Source organism: Arachis stenosperma, chromosome 4 (assembly GCF_014773155.1).
Source record: "Arachis stenosperma cultivar V10309 chromosome 4, arast.V10309.gnm1.PFL2, whole genome shotgun sequence".
NCBI classification, from domain to species: domain Eukaryota; kingdom Viridiplantae; phylum Streptophyta; class Magnoliopsida; order Fabales; family Fabaceae; genus Arachis; species Arachis stenosperma.
The window spans coordinates 35,033,371-35,055,403 of record NC_080380.1 but is presented as its reverse complement, the minus strand read 5'-3'; the positions used below and the strand labels follow the sequence as shown (position 1 = coordinate 35,055,403).

The 22,033-nt window shown below is 29.9% G+C and overlaps 1 protein-coding gene across 1 annotated transcript; it reads left to right on the top strand.

The window, feature by feature from the left end:
- Positions 1 to 187: 187 nt before the first annotated feature.
- On the top strand, positions 188 to 9,914 carry LOC130976914 (oxysterol-binding protein-related protein 4C-like). The gene is made up of 7 exons (XM_057901867.1): positions 188 to 390; positions 6,603 to 6,746; positions 7,368 to 7,613; positions 7,710 to 7,806; positions 8,079 to 8,370; positions 8,874 to 8,976; positions 9,567 to 9,914. Exons 1-7 carry the CDS (start codon positions 388 to 390, stop codon positions 9,816 to 9,818), a joined length of 1,137 nt encoding a protein of 378 aa, XP_057757850.1. The 5' UTR covers positions 188 to 387; the 3' UTR covers positions 9,819 to 9,914.
- Positions 9,915 to 22,033: the final 12,119 nt, after the last annotated feature.

The following is a 22,033-nucleotide window of genomic DNA, read 5'->3' as shown; positions in this document are numbered from 1 at the left end:
AAAAGTTCATAAGAATTAATGTATTTTGACGTGAATTTTTTAGCAATTAAAATATATCCATTTGATTTAATATTTAAGAAAATAAAAATCTTGAAAAGAAATAAAAATCTCACTATATTATTTACTTACCCGAAAATGACAAATAAATGCAAGGCGGTGGAGGGAATATCCTTGCTATATAAAACAAGAAATCTCTCTCTCTCGGTTTGCACTTATATGATGTGTACACAAAATCCTTTGTAGCATAAAAAGCTAAACTATACAAAGGGTTCTCAATTTATTTATTATCAACTTCCAACGAACTCTTATCAAATTGAAGCAGCATCAATATTGTTACTGTTGATTTTTTTCGTCATCACTGTACTACTACTTCTACCAATTTCAATTATGGTACGTACCTTAGCTTCTTCTCTTTAATTATATCTCTCTGCACCTTCAATTTCCTTGCTCCTTTATTAACTTGATTTCTTTGTGTGTGTATATAATGGTGCCCAGAATTAATTAACAAATATATTTGAACAAAGTGTTTCTGATTTTTTTTTTTTTTTGTGCTAAGTTCGTGTAAAAAGTATAGAACAATGTTAGGAGGATTATGATGATGAGAAGAACAAAGATTGTCTATCCTTAAATTATATATATATATATATATATATATATATATATATATATATATGTATGCGTGTGCCCATACCTTCATGATTGATAAACTTGTGTTTTTTTAATTTAAAAAATAAGATAGCATAAGTCAAGATTTTTTTTTTTTTGTTTTCATCTAGGATCAATATGTTCTTGCAATCATTTTTCTGTCGTTATGTGTACTCATTAATTTCATTTCATCATCGCCGCCTCTTTTCTAAAGAAATGCCTTAGAATGTATTAGGAGGACGACAAGATATCATTATTGAAATGCCGAAAGCCGAAAATTTATTATTACAGGGTTAAGAAAAATGATGAAAATATTAATATTTTTGGTGTCTAATATTAAGATGATATATTAAGCTTTAAGGGAACTCTTTATTTTTTTTTTCTTTTATATCCAAAAATGAAGGAGATTTCTGTGCTCCATAAACAATACAAATAAAGTATGAAAATAGACCAAAATCAACTTTATCTCTTCTTCCTACGCCTAATAATGTGACCGTGGGGTTACTCAATACACATCCTGCATTCTTCTAAATATCTATAATAAATTAATAATACAAAAGGATTTAACTATCTTATACTCTAAAAATATATTTACGAGCATAATAATAAACATTTAATTTTAATATATTGAAAGTTGAAAACATTTTATATAATTATTTTATTATATTTGTTTTTTTAGATAATTATTTTATTATTTATACTATTAATATAAAAAATAGTTATTGTTATTGACGTTACGATAAATAATTAGATACACGTATAAAATTATTTTATACTTACAGTATATTAAAATTAAATTTTTTAATATTTTAAAAATATAAAAAAATATTATAATTTTAATAATTTTTAATAAGATGTTTTTATGATTTCTATAACATATACCCTCACAAGTCACAACACAATATAGCCAAATGGCAAAATTAAACCCAATGCCAAATACGAACATAAAACAGAAAACAAACACCTTTAATGCACCCACGTGCATTGGTCCTCGTCGTTGTTCCAATTTTGCCCTTTTAAAGAGTCAAATTTATACGCCCCCTCTTTTTTTTAATGATTTTTTAAAAGTTTTTTTAACCAATTAATGATTTTTTTTTTTTAGAATTAGGAATAAGACTCGAACCATGACCTTTAGTCTTTAGATGAGTATGAAAAGATTATACTATATGAATTATAATTTATTACATATCATTTGAATTATAACCCGTTAAATCACTTTTTAAGTTAGTGGTTAACTTTTATTAGCAATCTAATAAACAAGAACTATAACTCAAATTTAATTTAAGTTTTATATATATATATATATATATATATATATATATATTGAATTCCATTATTTAACTTATTTTTAGTAATATTTTTTTAGTGTTATTTTTTTGGGATCTAATATTCATATAATCATCACTAAAAATAATTATGAGTGTTGGAAAAACTCAACAAAAATTCAAACAAGAATCTATCTAACAATAGAAGCACTAAAAATAATTTTTTCATAATTTGTGCGATTAAATAGGCAATACCAAAAATACTCTAATATGCAAATATAATGGCAGAAATTAAATAATCAAACACTAAAATTTTAACGTGGGAAAACTCCCAAAAAAGGGATAAAAAATTCACGGGACCTAGTTCAGAGAAATCTTTCACTATCAGAATAATGGGTACACAAACAGTCTTCCTAGTGACACTAAAGCATCTCAACAATCAACCAAAATACATCACCAAAACTGGTAGAATCAACATAAATCCTCCACAAAGTGGGTATTTCAAATCAAATAAAAGAGAAGGCAATATAACTAACAAGTTATATCCTAATGTTCATCTCTACACCAAGAATAACATATTAAAATTTCATAAGAAATGGAGCAAGTTTACCGATTCAATCGGATAAAAAATGACTTGCCATTTTCTCCCAAATTTCCTTTTTCTCTTTGTCGTCGAAGCATGGCTTCGTTTCTTTCTTTTTATTCAAAGAATGAAGCTTCTCTTTTCTCTCTCCGGTGGCCTGTGCCACTTTTTCTCTTTATTTATTTATCTTTTTGTTTTTAATATTTTTAAAAAATTTGTGGACCCCACTTGGTTGGAGATTCACCAACAAATTTTTCTCTCACCAACTTAATTGGAATAGCCTGCTCTACCAAGTCCGCCTTCTCTTTGCAGGAATCAAATTTCAATGTAGATAAACTCTTAATGATTATATCTGAACCATTATCATTAGTATGGATCTTTTCAAGTATATATGACTTCATCTTAAGCACTTGACGTATCCAATGATACCTCACCTCTATGTGCTTTCATCTGGAATGAAACGTAGGATTCTTACTGAGATGGATAGCACTCTAATTGTCACAAAATAACACAAACTTCTCTTGATTAATGCCTAACTTTTGGAGAAATTTCTTTTTCCATAAAAGTTCCTTAGAAGATTCAACAACAACAATATATTTTGCCTATGTAGTAGACAAAGCAACACATTTCTGAAGTCAAGATTGCCACGACACAGCTCCCTCGACAAAAGTCATCATATAACCAGAAGTAGACTTTCTTGAATCAAGATCTCCAGCCATATCCACATCTCTATAACCATCCAACACAGGTTAGCCACTTCCAAAGCATAAACAAACTCTGGAAGTACCATTAAGGTATCTGAGAATTCACTTCACTGCTTGCCAGTGTTCCTTGTCAGGATTAGAGAGAAACCGACTAACAACTCCAACGGCATGAGTAATATCTGGCCTAGTGCAAACCATAGTATACATCAAACTGCCAATCGTAGATGCATATGAAATCTTCTTCATTTCTACTTTGTCTTTCTCACTTGTAGGACATTGCTGTGAACTCAGCTTGAAATGACTAGTAAGAGGAGTACTAACAGGTTTAGAATTACTCATGCTAAACTTCTCTAAAACCTTCTCAATATACTTCTGCTGTGATAATCACAGTTTTTCATTCTTCCTGTCACGAGTGATACTCATGCTAAGGATTTTCTTTGTAGGACCCAAATCCTTCAGAGCAAAAGATCTGTTCAAGTCTTTCTTAAAATTTTCAATCTTCTTAGTGTCATGACCAACAATTAACATGTCATCAACATAAAGCAAGAGAATTATAAAATCACCATCAGAGAATTTCTTAACATACACACAATGATCAGAAGAAGTCTTACTATACCCATGACCTTCCACGAAGGAATCAAACTTCGTGTACCACTGCCTTGGCGCTTGCTTCAACTCATATATGCTCTTCTTCAACTTGCATATAATATGCTCTTTTCCTTTAACCTCGAAACCCTCTAGTTGTTCCATATAAATTTTTTTATCTATGTCACCATGAAAGAATACTGTCTTCACATCAAGCTGCTCAACCTCTAAATTCAAACTAGCCGCCAATCCAAGCACAACTCGAATAGAGGACATCTTCACAACTGGAGAGAAAATCTTCTCAAAATTAATACCTTTCTTTTATTCGAAGCCTTTCACAACCAATTGAGTTTTGTACCTTGGCCTGAGACATTTTCATCTGCTTTCAATTTGAACACCCATTTATTCTTGAATGTTCTCTTACCCTTCGGTAGTATCACCAATTCAAATGTATGATTCTCATGCAAGGATTTCATTTCTTCTTGCATGGCTTTCAACCAATCTTCTTTATGCTCATCAGACATATCTTTCTGGTAGCTCTCTGGCTCCCTAGTCTTAGTGTTCATCACATACTCATGAGGAGAGTATTTTTGAGAAGGATGACGCTCTCTAGTAGATCTTCTCAATTCAAGCTCAACTGGTGGTTTAGATGGAACTTCTACATCTGGCACCTCAGGTTAAGGTGTAGGTTCATCATGAAAATCATCACTATCATTATCAACTTGTACATCTCTTCCATCAACAGGAGGTCTAGTGGAAGGACTAGGTTCATCATCAGCAGAACGTCTAACAGTTATTGTTGGCTTATCTGTCTTCTTAAGGTCTTCAATAATTTGGTCTTCAAGAAAAAATCACATCTCGGTTTCTAATTATCTTCTTGCTCACCCGATCCCATAATCTGTAACCGAAGTCTTCATGACCAAAACCCATGAAGATACACTTCTTTGACTTTCCATAAAATTTAAACCTTTCATCTCTTGGAATGTGAACAAAAGCCCTGCAGCCGAACACTCACAAGTGACAGGAGACATCTTTCCCTCTCCAAAATTTTTCTGGAACATCACCATTTAGTGAAACTGAAGGAGAAAAGTTGATCAAATCTACTGCAGTCCTCATTGCTTCATCTTGAAAGGATTTAAGCAACTTTGCATTAGATAGCATACATTTGACTCTATCATTGATAGTGTGATTCATTCTCTCTGCAACTCCATTATATTGAGGAGTCTTAGGAACTGTCTTCTCAAGCATGATCCCATGTCCTTTACAATACTCTTCAAACGGACTCCTGTATTCACCACGATTATCTGTTCGAACATATTTTAATTTCCTTCTTGTTTCTCTTTCAATACTTGCATGATAGTGTTTGAAGATACCGAGCACCTGATCTTTAGATTTCAAAATAAAAGCTCACACTTTTCGAGAATAATCATCAATAAAAGTAACAAAATATGATGCACCACCTAGTGTCTTAGCATCCATAATGCAAACATCAGTGTGAACTAAATCTAGAATATGTGATCTCCTATGAGGTCCAAAATTATGAAATGATACTCTAGCATGCTTTCCTACAAAACAATGAGTACAAGTATTTAAAGTTGTACTTTTTACGGGAAGTGAGTGCTTCTTGGCTAAGACACTTAGTCTTTTCTCGCTCAAGTGACCAAGACGTATATGCCACAAATCAGAAGAGGAATCATCAGCTATATTCACATCTTTTTTGTACAACTTTGCTTGCAGCCGGTAGAGAGTAGTGAGACTATTGTCTTCTCTAGCAACAATGAGAGTCCCTTTGTTAATCTTGCATTTTCCACTACCAAAGGAAGTGCAATACCCTTCTTGATCCAATGCCTTCACTGAAATGAGATTGAACCACATATCTGGCGCATGCCTAATATTCTTCAACTGCAATTTGCATCCCATGTTGGTTTCAAGCCACAAATCACCCATACCAATGATATCACACACTTTTTTATCTTCCAATTTGATCTTATCAAAATTTCCAGCAGTATAGGAAGTGAAAAATTCACGTTTCAGAGTGACATGAAAAATACTCTTAATAAAAAAACAATAAAGATTAAATTACTCTTAATACAAGATATAATGAAATTGATCTTGAAAACTTATTCTTATATAGTATTAATTACTTTTCTTTTCATTTCTTAGAATACTTATTTTGGTAAACTAAAATTTTTAGATAGAAGATATAATATAAATATTCTTATTTGTATCATCATTTAATAATAATTGAATTTGATGTTCAAAAATACTTTGAACTTTAATTTGCAATATTCACATATCATGTAATTGATGACTTGATTGGTGGTGAATACACCGAGCATCTTTATCATAGAGATAATACTTGAAATGTACCCACAACCAACACTAGTTAGATTAGAGCACATGTCATAGCATGTGTAATATTTATGGTTAAGAGTTATTGATTAGGATTCTTTTAATTCCGAGGTTTTTTTTTTTCAAATAAGAATTTATTTTTCCAGTGCAAATTTTAAGATATATTGGAATACTAATTAAAATTTTGACAGTTTTCTGTATTTATTTTCTTGTTTCCTGATCTAAAATTGAGGTAACTGTAATTTTTAATAGGATGAATAAAAGTGATTTTATTAAGATTTAGGGACATAAAGTAATTAAGATGTATAAATTTTTTGAAAAAAATAAGCTACCTAATCCCTTAGCAGAGTAGACTAGTAGTACATAGTTGTTGCTATCAAGTATCAATATCATTGTAGCAGAGAGTAATCAATATTCAAATTTAATTGGAATTAAATGTAAAAGCTGTATTGGGTGATGCGGTGGCAGGACAAAAACATTGTGCTGACAAAGCCATTCTCGTTGGAGAAAGAATCGGATGGTGATTCTGATTATAGAGCTCCAAATCTTATGAAACGAATACTAAGTCTATTTAAGAATGTGCGGCCAGGATCTGATCTTACTCGCTTTCAGGCAAGTTCTTTTTCGCCTTTATTTATTAGTCTTTATATTAGACATAACTCTAATGATTTGAAATATGTTGTAGTTAATATTTTTTGTAAGTTTAGTTTTTGCTAATTTTAATTTTAAATTTCTTATTTAATTTAGTCAATAAAATATTTTATCTAAATAAACACAAAATAATTAATACAACAATTTCTTATATGTATCCAATATTGAATTAACAATTCGTATAAAATATATGTTAAAAATATAAAATATATATTAAAAATAAAATAAATTTTATATATATTTATATACAAATATATAATAACTAATTTTTTATGTATACATATCATTTTTGTCATAAAATAAATGGTGAAATACAATATATATATAACGTTTTTGTATATTTAATATTATCGTGGCAAAGATTGCAATGGAGACTTTTTTTTTTCAAGTGAAACTTCTGTTACCTTGGAAGGAGTTTGAAAGTAATATTTAGAGGAACTGTCTTTCTTAAACAGTTTCTTGTTTATTTTTTTTCTTAGTTGTTGTTTGTTTTCTTTTAAGCCACGAACAAAAATTTGATATCTGATTTTTTTTATATACGCATAGCAATTTTGGATAATGCAAAGATAAAATTGTTTGCAGCTGTCAGCAGAGTTCAACATGCCAAAGTCACAACTCCAATGCTATGGTGAAGAGGTATATTGTGCTGCTTGTGACATGCTAAGCAGATGCAACAATGGAGAAACTCCAGTTGATAGGTTCATATCAGTTGTAGCATGGAGCATTTCTACAAGACGCCCTGTCATTTTTGGAGTTGCTCCTTACAATCCCATTCTTGGAGAGACACACCATGTTTCCACACCAAATCTTAATGTCTTGCTAGAACAGGTCTACATATATATATACATCATATATTTAACTGTGATCTTGGCCAAAATGGTATGAATCATGAATTTTTATGTGGATTATTGTCATTGTGTGCAGGTTTCTCACCACCCTCCGGTGACTGCACTTCATGCAACAAATGAGAAGGAAAAGATAGAAACAATATGGTGTAGTTATGTTGTTCCAAAGTTCAATGGTAATTCATAATATCTATTATTTCTGCATTAATTAATTAATTACACGTTATTGTATTAGTATTTTAATGTTTACTTTTTTTGGAATTTGGTAAAGGACAAAAATATAAATATTACACTAAAATATGTGAAAATAAAAAATATATTGAATTAGAAAGAAAAAAAATCTCTGCTAAGCAAGTTAATCCACATCAATGTACTATGTTACATCATCACAAAAAAAAAAAAAAAACCTTAGAACATGCTTCATGTTATTACTCAATTGTTGAATCAGGTGCCGCAGTGGAAGGTCAAGTGCATGGTAAAAGAGAATTGAAGCTCCACAATCATGGAGAGACATATGAAATGAATGCTCCTCATCTCATGATCAGGTTTCTTCCAGTTCCTAGCTGTGATTGGGTCGGCAATGTCCATATCCGGTGCCCGGAATCTGCCATTGAGGCAGAGTTATGCTACACAAGCCACACTCTGTTCGGATTCCGGGCAAGCCGGAAATCAATAAAGGGGAAGATCATTGATTCAATATCAACAAAGATTCTGTATGAAATTAATGGTAATTGGGATAGGTATGTATATGTAAAGCATCTGTTTTTGAAGTTTTTGGTGTATATATTTATATTGATCATTTTAATATAACTATCTTACGATGGTTATGGTATCTCAAAAAGTATTGCTAAATTTAAATTAGCGCTTTTTAGAAAGTGCTGTTTAAAAAACGTGTTACCAAAATGTAAAAAAAAAATGACTTAATTTTTACCGTATTTGCATAGTTACTGTAATATAATCATACCAAAATTCACCTATTTATACATAATAAATCAATTTGGGATAGTCAGTTATATGTAGTAATTCATTAATCAACGATTAATTCTTAAATAGAGTTTAAATTTTTTTATAAATTAGTTCAACTTGCCAAATTAAAAAACACTGTGAGAAACCAAATTTATATATACTAAAAGTCTAGAAATGAATTATCTTGATCATCAAATGTTCTATTGTCATACTTTGTGCTAATTAAATTGATGTTTTTTCTCCTCACCTTCTTAAACTTATGCCTTATGCTATGCAGTATTGTGACAGCGAAGGATACAAATAATGGAGAAGTGAGAGTGATATATGATGCAAAAGAAGTCATTTCAGGGCTCCAAACTCCTGTTGTGAAGGACTCTGAGGTTATTATAGTAAAGATCTATTTAACAGTTTTGTACATAATTATATAACCTATTTGTGTATCCTATAATCCATATAATTCAAATATAAGAATATAATAAAAAGTAATAGCAATAGATAAAAGTAAATGACAGGATAACAGGTTCCCTAAAAATTTTTCAATAAATTTTAGCCCTAAAAAAATATTATATAAAGGGAATGAAATAAGAAACTAACAAAAAGATGAAATAGTATTGTAATTCTTCCAAAATTTATTTGGTACTTTTATTTATAAGTCTATCTTAAAATTGTTAAAAGATTTGGTATTTTTTTTAATAGATTGTTGGTGAAAATTCAAGTACAGTTAACTTTATGTAAAGTTGATAGAAAAGAGTTGTTAAATAATTTATTATGTTTGACTAAATTATTATCTAATAACTCTTAATTATTAACTTTACGAGAAGTTAACTGTACTTAAATTTTCACCTAAATTGTTAAATAATACTTAAATGACTTACTAACAATGGTAAACATTAAAGGAGTATTATGATATTTCACAATTAAGGAATAATTAGTACACTAACAAATAATTAAATTAAACCATGTTGTTCAGTGTGTGTGGGGAAGTGAATCAGCAGTTGTATGGAGTGAAGTAAGCGAAGCAATCATGAAGAAAGAGTGGGAAAAAGCAACAGAAGCAAAGAAATATGTGGAGGAAAGGCAAAGGGAGCTTTCAAGAGAAAGGATCACAAAAGGAGAAACTTGGCTTCCTAAGCATTTCACTCTCTCTCACTCCAAAGAAGGAGGCTGGAATTGTTTTCCAATTCAAAACTGGGTCCCACCCTCTCCTATTCAGACCTTGTAATTTCTTTCTTACAATAAATAAAAGTATACATGGCAGAATTTGAAATTAATAAAAATATGCATCAAAGATTAGTAAATATTAAATTTTTATTAATAGCATGACATTTTTGTCTATCTAAATAATTTCTAAAATATATACTTTAACATTCATAAATCTTTAGTATGTAATTTTTATTCATTTTAAACTTTTTGGTATATATTTTTGTTAATTATTCGGTCTTTTTATCTTTTTTTTTTGTATTTTATTGCGTATTTTAGAACAACGGTATAATGATTTTGGTCTTTAAAATATAGGCAAAAAAATTTTTTGCCTCCAACTTTTTTTAGCATAAAGTTTAAAATCAAATTTGAAATTATTTTTTTTACTTAAATATTAAAATTTTAGACTAAATTATCCATAACAAAAAATTATAAAATAAAAAAAAGAAAGTGTTTCTATTTCCGAAAAAGGAAAAGGAAAAAAGAAGAAGGAAGAAAGGGAAAGGAAAAAAGAAGAAGATATCTACGATTCACTTTTGCCTCCACTTCTACCGTCACTTCGGTACGATTTTGGTCCTTAAGGTAAGGACGATTTTAAAACTAAATTAAACTTTAGAGACGATTTTGTATATAAAAAAGTTTGGGACGAAAAAGATTTTTGCCTTATATCTTAGGGACCAAAATTATACTTAACAAATTAGATATGATTTACTTTGTGATTGATAACCTTTTTTATATTTATTTTATTTTTTAGAATCTTACAAAAGAAAAATGAAAATAAAATATTTATTATTTTTCACTTTTCTTTTTATAAAAGCATGAAATAGAAATGAATCAAATGATTGAAAATAAGAATGAGAACAATTTTATAGGTCAAACATGCGCTAATATTGGCAAATTCATTGTTAGCTAAACAAGCAAGGATATTGTATAATATTGTCAAACTCTGCTTAGTAACATTGGATATTGTACTAAAGAAGGTACTATATTTGAAGGATTTAATGATTTAATTAGATACATATTCATAATACATACGATTAGTTATAAAAAATATTATACACATAAACGAAAAGTCGATCACTATATATATATATATATAGACATATATATATATATATATATATATATATATATATATATATATACATAAACACAAAAATATACTTAAAAAAGTATGTGAATTGAATGACAAAATTAATGATAAAATTTTTATCCAAAAAACGTATTAATTTTTTGTGGATTTATAAACGAATTTTAAATGTTCAAACTATGTAATAATATTTTTTACACCACTTAAAAGTAATTTAAATTAAATATATAAAATACTTGTTTGGATGCTATTAAAATGATAGAAAAAAATTCAATGAAAAAAAAAGAATTTTTTTAACGTATTTGTTAAATTTTTAGTAGTAAAAGTAGAACTATAGAAATACTAAAAAATAAAAAAAAAATTTTTGAGAAGTTACATCTTTTTTAATTAAAATATTTTTTAAAAATATATTTTTCATATAATAAATAAACCAAAAAATTATTTTTATATTGTTATATCCAAACATAATTGATAGATAAAAAAAATTTTTTTACATGAGATATTCAAATATAAAATGACTTTTACTTTTCTATAAAATCTTTTAAAATAAGATAATTTACAAAAAATATTTTTTTAAAAACTCACCCAAACAAACCCAAAATAGACTTACACTAATATTTTTGAAAGATTTGCAAACGAACTCCAAGCACATATAAAAAATTAGATAATTTATACCATTTTGAAATATAATTTGCAATGAAATTTAAAGAGTTCAACAAAAAGATATTGCAAACTTTGATTTTATTGTGGTTCAATACAATCATTTTATCTATGTTCAATCTTTTTTTATTGGATATCATATTATCTTGTGTAACAAGTCTCTCAACCTTATTAGAGATATCTAGTCTAAGCAGAATTTTGAAAATCGAATCGGATCGATTGGTTCAATCGAATTAATTAAAAACCAGTATTTAAATCGGTTTGAATAAACTTATAAATTGTCTGTAAAAAATTGGTTATAGAATTAGTCGAACCGATAGTTAATTGGTAAACTGACAGAACTGTCCGATTTTTTAAAGGGTTTTTGGTTCAAAAACAAACCCTCTAAAATAATGTCGTTTCATCCTAAAAAAATTGGAAAAAAAACGGAAAAACTTAAGTGAAAAGTGAAAGCCCTAAATCAAATCTCATTCATGTTTCCAGTTTCATCCCCGTAACTTGTAACGACCCAATTTCTGGTACGTCATGATCATACTAGAAACTGAGCGCTACCAACTTGTCTTCCTAATTATTATTTATTATTTATTATATGAGCCTGATTCATTGTTAAAAGCGTAATTATTTTGCGAGGTACTTTTTTTTGAAAACGTTTGGATTAATAAACAGAATCATTCATAATCAATTCACAAATAATAACAGATAAAATAGTTATAAACAACCACACTTACTTACATTTCAAGCAGATAACAACGTTCAGTTATCTAGCCTTTATTTAGAGTAGAGATCTTAGTTAGAACACCCCTAGAAATAGCTAGATAATAAGTATATACATGTATATACATGCAACTTCCCAGGCCCTGACATGTTCAAGAAGTCCCTAAGCTGGAACCCAGGCTAGCCTAGAATCTATACTCACCTAGTCCCTCTAAACTACTAAAGCGAGGGAAAGTACATTTTAGGTCTTCAAAACTCAATTCAGGTGGAACGTCATCAAAAGGTGGAACATCTTCTACTACTCCTCTTCATGATCATACGTCATCTTAGAGCATATCACTGGTACTTTATTGAGTGGCCGCATAACAGCAGCATCGTATGGAGAACTTAGGTTAAAGTTCATAGATAAACGGGGAATAGATGTCGGCTGGTCCCACGGTATATACATATAAACAGAGAATGGGATTCACCCTAGACTCAGAAGACTACCTAGAGCTGAATCCTCTTTACGAACGATCATCAACGAACTATGGAAGGGTACTCTTGCTTCCATCTGAAGAAGAAAGGGAGGGAGAAGGGGTAAGAACTGGGGAGTTCTTAGTAGGGTCGGGGTTAATAGTTAAGTTTATTAACTTTGTGTTGCTCAGCAGAATACGAAGAAACAGTTAACAGAAGGTATAGATAAACTGAGGAAATAGAGAAAATAGAAAACAAATACAAACAGAAGAATACAAGGAAATAAAACACAAACACAGAGAATAAAATACAAACAGGAAAAGCATACATTCATACAACAATCATAACAGAGGAAATGCACAACCAAGAATGATGCATGTCTGTCCTATGCAGGCCATGAGCTCATGTATCGGTTTACACCCTGCAGCCCGACATTACCAAGGAACTAGTCCTAGATATGGCTTCATCTCTGTAGGTAAACTTCGGCCTATAGAAATGGTGCCCCTGTAAGTGAACTTCGGCTTACAGGAATAATCTAAACACAACACAACAACTTTCTATAGGTGAACTTCGGCCTACAGAAATAGCACTCCTGTAAGTGAACTTCGGTTTTACAGGAATAGTTTAAACACAACACAACAACTTTCTGTAGGTAAACTTTGGCCTACAGAAATAGCGCTCTTGTAAGTGAACTTCGGTTTACAGGAATAGTCTAAACACAATACAACAACTTTCTGTAGGTGAACTTCGGCCTACAGAAATAGCACCTCTGTAAGTGAATTTCGGCTTATAGAAATGGCAACTCTCTGTAGGTGAACTTCGGCCTACAGAAGCAACACCCTGAGCTACACAATTGATATTCATTGTAGGTGAACTTTGACCTACAGGAATAACAACTTACTGTAGATGAACTTGGGCCTACAGGACCTCTAGGGCCAACGGAAAAGCAGTAGATGAACATACAACAGAATATCATGCCACAAGGCTTAACTCTTTATTTTTATACTATTTTCCTCTATTATCTTATATTACTCTTTTCTCTTTGTCTCTTTACTCTGCTCTGACTACTCTGTTCTCTGTATCTCTCTACTCTGCTCTGATTTCTTTGCTTAACGTATGTATTTAAAGCTTATGTAAATTTCGGTATGAATAGTCAGCTTGTTCCAAGTATAGGTTCATTAAGTCTATACTGAAAGAGTTTAACTTTTCATATAATACCTAACCTTAGGCGCAACTCAAGAACTAACTATGTTGCCCTAGTTCGTTCACTAATCTCTGTTAGTTTCTGTCATTAAAACTTTACAGACTTTTTCTTCGATTTTCATTTCTTCTTTAACTTTTTATCATTCCTTTATCTTTGCCACACTAATATGTTATTACCACTCCCTAAGTGTTTTATGAAGGTAATTATGAGATCCTACGCTTAAAGTTATCTTTCTAAAGCTTTTACGAAAAACTGTCTTTTTCGCATTATTTTATTATTTTTAATTAAATAATATTATTTAATATTTTATTAGTATTTATTACTTTATTATTAAATTTTCAAAAATTACCCCTTTTTAATTTTTAACCTTTAAAATTTACTTTTTACCACCCGTAACTTTTAATATTTCTACTTTAACCACCCTAACTTTTGGAAATTACAAAATAACCCCCCAAACACCAAAATATTTACTTCCTTGCCCTTTTATGGATCAAAAAGATATTCTTTATTGTTCTTCACAACACTCAAAGTGTTCTTCGTAATTTCTTCAGATTCTTTCTCTATTTTCATTTGTTTTTCAATCTTTTCAGCAACCGATTTTTACCATAATTCAAAATAAATTAGCAGCCACCAAAATCCCATATTTTCTACTTGATTTTAACACAAATTGAACCCCAATTTAAGGTTAGGGTTTCATTTTTCAGCAGTTCCAAGAACATAAACTCATTGCTTGAATTTCATCAAATTTCATCAAAATTTCACCAAAATTTTAACAAGAATCACTCATATAAACAATCAGTTTCAAGCATAACCAAACCATATCATAATCAAACAAATAAAACAAAATTAATCAAGATTAATTTTACCAAATCCTACCTTAATTTTCTGCCCCAAACCCGGTTATGTTTTTAGGTGTTTTTTTTTGCAGTTTTTCATCCTAAAATACATCAAGAACAACTTTGAATCCATAAAACCTCAACTGACCAAATCTTAATCAACATGTTAGGAAGGAATTCCTCACCTTAAACATGCTGGAAATTGAAGATTCTTGGCTCACAAGTCAAGCTAAGCAAGAGATCTAAAGAGGAACATCAAGAAAACACATATTTTAAGCATGCTTCCTTGAAAACCGAATTCAAAAGAGAAAGGGACAAACATCTAACCTTATTTACAGCCTTGATAAGTTACATGGTTATGTAGAGGAAGAAGAGAGGATTATTTTGGTGTAATCAGAGTTTTAATTTGAGTTTTAGTTCAGAAGAAATCAAGCTTTGAAGAAGTGTCATGAAAGTTTCTCTCTTTTTTCTCTTGTAATTTTTGGCCAAAGTGAAGAACTGAGACATCCTTGGAGGTCTTGGGGGTGTAAGGTGAGTTTTGATTGGTTGGCTTGGAGGTGGGTTAAAATAATATTAAAATTTCTCAGGTGTATAACTACTAAAACTAGATGTATCAGAACACTTGTAAAAACATCTCTAAAAATTCTTTTCTGAGCTACTAGCATAAATGACACTAGTAAAATTTTTAATATGAGAATATAACATGTATAATGAGGCCTTACCATTGCTAAAGTCATCAGAGAGTGCTGGGGCTAAGTTGCACCAGTAAACTGTGAACCCGGTTAAACCGATTTCCTGTTTTTAACTAAACCTGACCAGGTAACCTTATAATATCATTCAAGAAACTTCTAATACTAATATAATGATAATATTATACTATTATCTTTCTTCTCTCATGAATCGAGTCCGGTTCGTCAAACTGAGACTAATTACGAAAACCAGAATCAAAACTCCTAACCGATACAGCTCAAAAACTAGGTTCTTCGTGACTGTGTTATCAAACTTATCTCAACAGAAGTTCTAGCTTAAAGATGACATAACGACAATGAGGATTGAGATGCTTGATGATACAACAGAGGTGTTCCTTTTACTGATCTTCCGGAGAAATCCGTGCCTTCAAAAAAGATCTCGCGTACTCGAAAAACCGGGTTGTTACATAACTCATCTCCTCTTCTCTCTTCTCTGAAACTGAACCAATCGCACAGCCACCACAGCCTGCAGCCACCGCATCCCGCAACCAATGCAGCAACAGTTTTGACCACCGTAGCCCCCACCGCGTCATTATCATCGCCGAGCTCGTGTTCTCTGTGTTCACCGGTGTTGCGTCTGCTGTCGTCGCCGTTGCTTGTCTTCTCCCTCGCCGCCGATAAGTAATACTCTGTTCGCAGTTTTGCACTTCGCAGCCATCTCCTCGGCGTCTGCTTGCTGGTTTAGGGTTTAGCAATTGATTTTGATAATACTTGTTATTTGTTGGTAATTGATTTGCTGATTAGTTGGATTTTCTGAGATTATTGTTTGCTGGTTTAGTAATTGTTTGCTGAGGTTATTAATTTATTTGTTATTTTTTCTTCATGATTTTGTTGCTGAGGTTATTGATTAACCAGCAATTATTTGCTGAGGTTATTGATTTATTTGTTATTTCTATTGATGATTTTGTTGCTGAGGTTATTGTTTGCTAGTTTAGTAATTGTTTGTTGAGGTTATTGATTTATTTGTTATTTCTGTTCATAATTTTGGTTGTTTTTAGTTATGAACTTTGATGTTTAAAATTGTTTGTGAATTTTTAATATTAAATTATAAATAATTTATTATGTGAAATTATAAAATTTAAAATTTTATTAAATTAAAAATTATTGAATTTATATATTTAAAATTATATATAAATTTTTTAATAATTTTATTTAATATTTAATTAAATTAATTAAATTTCGATTGAATTCTGGTCGAACCAATAAACTATTAAACCAATAATTTTACTAGTTTAATGACCAATCCGATTCTAGCCACCTCGGGTCTAAGAGAACCTTAAAGCAAACACAATTCCAAAACACTTGAAAGCGCTTCAAAACTCTTTCTTTTACAATGTGATATGCGAAGGATTAGAATCTAATTTTTTCTGAAAAGAATTTACGATTACAAAGGAATTTCTATCGATAAACATAATTTATCTCTCATGTTCTAATAAGAAACACTTATAAAACTGAAGAATTGAAATCAATTTGATAGAATAAGTTTATGACGATGTATACTTTTTAAACAAAACACTAATAATCTCTATTTACAGAGTCCTAAACCGTTATGGAGTTAGAACTGATTGGCAAATGACTAAGAAGTAAATAATACATATTTTTTCAAATAAACTTCTAAAAAAAATATTAGTTTTTCAAATTTTGACGGTTTGAAATTGATTTAATTCAAACCTGTCAATCGTAATCTTTAAAAAATAAATTTAAAAACGTGCTTTAAAATATAATTGAGTTTTTCTCAAATCAATTTGAATTTGATGATTTAAAATTATTTTTAAACTTAATTTAAAATATTTTTAACTTAAAAAATAAAATTAGTTTTATTCTAATATGATTTTAAAATTCTAAAACTAATTTGACTAAATCTTGAATTTTAATTTTATCAGTTGTCACCCTCATCATTACCTATATTCTGAATTTTATAACGAGAAAAAACTTTGAATTTACAACATTCTTCTTCCATTAAGTGTTTTTTTTTTGAGAAAATGGCTAATGCTTCCAATTATTTTTATATTGTTAATATTTTAAATTTATTTTTTCATTTATCAAATAATATTTTTATGTATAAAATATGATTGTTATTATCAAATTATAAAAATACCCTTTTTAGAATAAAAAATGAACTCATCTTAAATGGATAAAATATTAAAATTGTATATATGGATAAAAATAACTTTAAAAGAGTAAAATGATAAAAGAAAAAATTCTCAAAAAAGCAACTTAGATAATATATATTAGTTTAATAGAAAAATCCAATTGTCAAATGAGGCTAATTTTTTTTATATATAGAAAAAATATTAGTGTTACATAATAAAATGAATGTGTATAAAATAATTACACTATTATAATATTAGTATAAAATACAGTCTGCGATTTGATTTTTTTTTTAATTTTAATCCTGCAAAACGCAAGTTGCATTTTATAAATCATAGGTTGCGTTTTGATTCATTAATATATTTTAATTCGAAAGCTTTGCCTATAAATACTATTGACATTCATCTTTCTTTTGTACTTGTGATTTTTTTTGTGATAATTAATAGCATCAAAAAAATTAAGCTAGGTGAGGTGAGGTGAGGTTGAGACTATGAAAGGTATTGTAAATTTGCAGTGAGATCATATCAAATACATATAAGGGAGTGACTTTTGTTTGTGAATATCCGTTTCTTTCGTTTTTACTATTCCATGCACTATAAATTTTGTAGAGTTATAAAATGGTTTTTGTGAGAACATATAAAGTCACATTTTAAAGAGGGTGAGCAGCATTTCATATAGAAATCATGTACAAGTATTTGGTGATGGGCTAATACAGTTTGAAATAATGTCCATCACTGACGATACATGTATACAGTAGATGTTCTATACACTACAAAAAAGAGAGCTATTTTAATATCTTTTTTTAACAGTCATAGTTAAGTGAATATATATATATATATATATATATATATATATATATATATATATATATATATATATTTGACAAATATTACAAATATCAAATTCTCTCTTTTTTTATGAATAATTTGACCGTAAAAAGTTACTGTTCACTTTTGATGGTCCTTTATTTTCAGCTTACTCCACTATTCCTCTTCTTTGCTTGACAACCCTGCTCCTTTTCTTCCCTTGGCTCCGTCAATTTTGGGATCACCCTGCTCCTCTTCTTCTCTTGGCTCCGGCTCTCAACTTGAGATCACACTACTCATTATTCATATTCAAAATCTCAGTTTATTCTTCAATTTCAAGATCTCATCTCATTCTTCATCTCCAAAATCAACTTCATCTTGTTAGGTATTTATTTTTCCTTTCTCAAAATTTTTTATTATTTCATAAATCTGATTTAATTTTTATTTTGATGCTTCAAATTTCAAAATTTTTTCATTCAAACTTCTTATTACTAATACATACTAAGGTAAGTTCATATTCCTATATCTATTCCCTAATTTATATTTTCTGATTTGGCTTCTTATTGAGCTGTTCTATAATTTGTATTTTTTTATTTTTTGTCATATCTAATTGCTCTTGAATTTGTTCCTCATATCTAATTTGTGTAAATTGATCGGTAATTTTAGTAAAATTTTTGCTCTTTTGGTAAATTTTGGTAATTTTGGTAATTAAAAAATTTTGCTTCCTAGGTCATCGACGCTTCTTGCCAATTAGACATAGATGACGGCGTAAAAAAGAATTGTTTGATGGCATAAAAGAACTTAGGCGTCTTCCCAAGCAACTCTCTGGTGATAATATTCTTCAACAAATTTTTAACTTAGAAGGTTTAGTAGTTAGTAATCATAAAGATATTAAAAAAAGGAAGAGAAGTGCAGCAGGAAAAGAAATAGAAAGTTTCAATCCATAGTTGAAGAAAAACATCTTCTTTGAATTGTCATATTGGAGGACTTTATTGTTGTGTCATAATTTAGATGTCATGCACATAGAGAAAAATATATGTGACAATGTTCTTGGAATATTGATGGATATTCCAAGAAAAATAAAAGACAATTTAAATTCTTGTTTGGATATAAAAAAGTTAGGTATAAAGAAAGATTTGCATCCTATTAAAAAGGGAGAAAAGGTGTTGTCATTACCTGATACTATTTATAAATTGAATAATAAAAAAAGGAGGAGTTTGTGTAAATTTTTACAAAATGTCAAAGTACCAGATGGATATTCTTCGAATATTAGGATATGTATTAACCTAAAAGAGAAAAATATTTGTGGCCTAAAGACTCATGATTGTCATGTTCTTCTAGAGTGCTTCCTTCCGCTTATTTTATGGGATCTTTTCTCATCACATGATGTGTGTAGTGCATTAATAGGAATTTGCAGTTTTTTTTGAGTTGTGCTCAAAAGTTCTAACAGTGAAAAATCTTGAAAAGATTGAAGAACAAATCATTAACACACTTTGTAAGTCGAAAATGATATTTTTGCCTTTATTTTTTGATGTCATGATCCATTTACCTATCCATTTGGCAAGTGAGGCGAAGATCGGAGGACTGGTCCATTATCGATGGATGTACCCTATTGAGAGGTAAATATTATTTTATCATGTAATTTTTTAGATAAAATATTCAATAAATTCCTTTACTTATATATTGTCCCTTTTGAACAAAGGTATTTACGTAGCTTAAAAGCTTATGTACATAATCGAGCTCATCCAGAAGGTTCAATTGCGGAAGGATATCTTTCAAATGAATGCTTATTATTTTGCTCAAAATACCTTAATAGTATTGAAACATAGCATAATCGAGTTGGAAGAAATTAGGATGGTACAATAACTTATGGTTATAAAGTTGAAATAAAGGATAAAATATTACCGATTTTCAAACAAAATGGAAGATCCACAAGAAATTGTAAAGCAACAAGAAGATTGAGTCTAGAAGAAATAAAGCAATCTCATATTTATATTTTGAAGAACTATGATCAAGTTACTCCTTTCATATGGTAAGCATAATTGTATTTAGATAATATTTAGCTTTTATTTTATAAGTATTGCTTGAAACTTATTGGCCTTTATAAATGCAGCAAACATAAAGAAATATTGGAAATAGAGAATCCAAGAAATATTCAAAAACGACATGATCAAGAATTTTCAGATTGGTTTGAAAGTCATGTAAGTGATGAACCACTATTTTATGACTTATTTTGATTTGAATCGAGTGGATTTTATCTTTACTCACACTTATCCATATAATTTGCATGTTCTTAAGTTTCCTTCTGAATTTTGTACTATAATTAAAAACATGTTTCCTGGGCCTTAAAAACACTAATATTTAATCCTCTCTTATTATCATTCGATGCCGAGACATATTTGTTAAGTGATTTCAGGGTTTATAGGGCAGGAATGGCTTAGAGGATAGAAAGGAAGCATGCAAAAGTGGAAGAAACACAAGAAATTAAGGAGTTGAGAAGCTGGTAGCGACGCGTCAGCCACGTGATCAGGAGTGTCGTCCACCGACGCGTACGCGTGACCCGTGCAGAGTTCAACAATGCGTACGCGTGGCAAGCAGCACGTGCCTCAGTAAAGGGAATACGCTGGGGCGATTTCTGGACTGTTTTTGGCCCAGTTTCAATTCCGAAAATGAAGACAAGAGGCTGGGGAGTGGAGCTGTAAGGGGGATACCATTCATTCATTGACACTTTAGTTTTTAGATGTAAGATTCTAGAGAGAGAGAGAGACTCTTTTCTCTCTCTAGGTTTTAGAGTTTCTTCTTTTATTTTCAGTTTCATCTAGGTTTAGGTTTTACTTCTTATTTTGATTCAAGTTCCTCTTTTAATTTCTTGCTATTACCTCTTTGCTTTCTTAGTTTTATATGTTGTTTCCTTTACCTTGTTGCTTTATTGTTCATGACTCATTGTTGATTTCAATTTCTTTTTAATGCACTTTGAGGCATTTTATGTTTATTGTCATTTTCTTTAATTTGTGGTTATTGTTTTCTTTCAATTGTCAGTCTTAGATTTTACTGCTACTTGTTAATTTTCTATGTTTTTATTTTGTGCCTTCCAAGTGTTTGATAAAATGCTTGGTTGGATTTTAAAATAGATTTTTGTGTTCTTGGCTTGGATTGAGTAATTTGGAGACTCTTGAATTGTCAAAGTCTCTTGTTGATTGGTGATTGAAAGTTGCTAGTTGGCTTGACCTTCACTAAATCTAGTCTTTGATTAGGACTTATGAACTTAAGTTGATTTTGCTCACTTGACTTTTCTTCAATTGTTAGAGATTAACTAAGTGAGAGCAAAAGGCAATTACAATCACAATTGACGATGATAATGAGGATAAGAATTCCAATTCTCAACCCTTGCTAGAACTTTTCTTAGTTGTTAGTTTATTTTCTTGTTATTTACATTCCTTGTTCATCATTCAAAAAACCCCAAAAGTACTTTTCCACAACCAATAATAAGTATACTTTCCTGCAATTTCTTTGAGAGATGAACCGAGGTTTAAATACTTCGATTATTTTTATTGATTTTCATCGTGACAAACAAATTAAACGTTGACCGAGGATTATTTGTCAGTTTAGCACTATACTTGCAATGCGATTT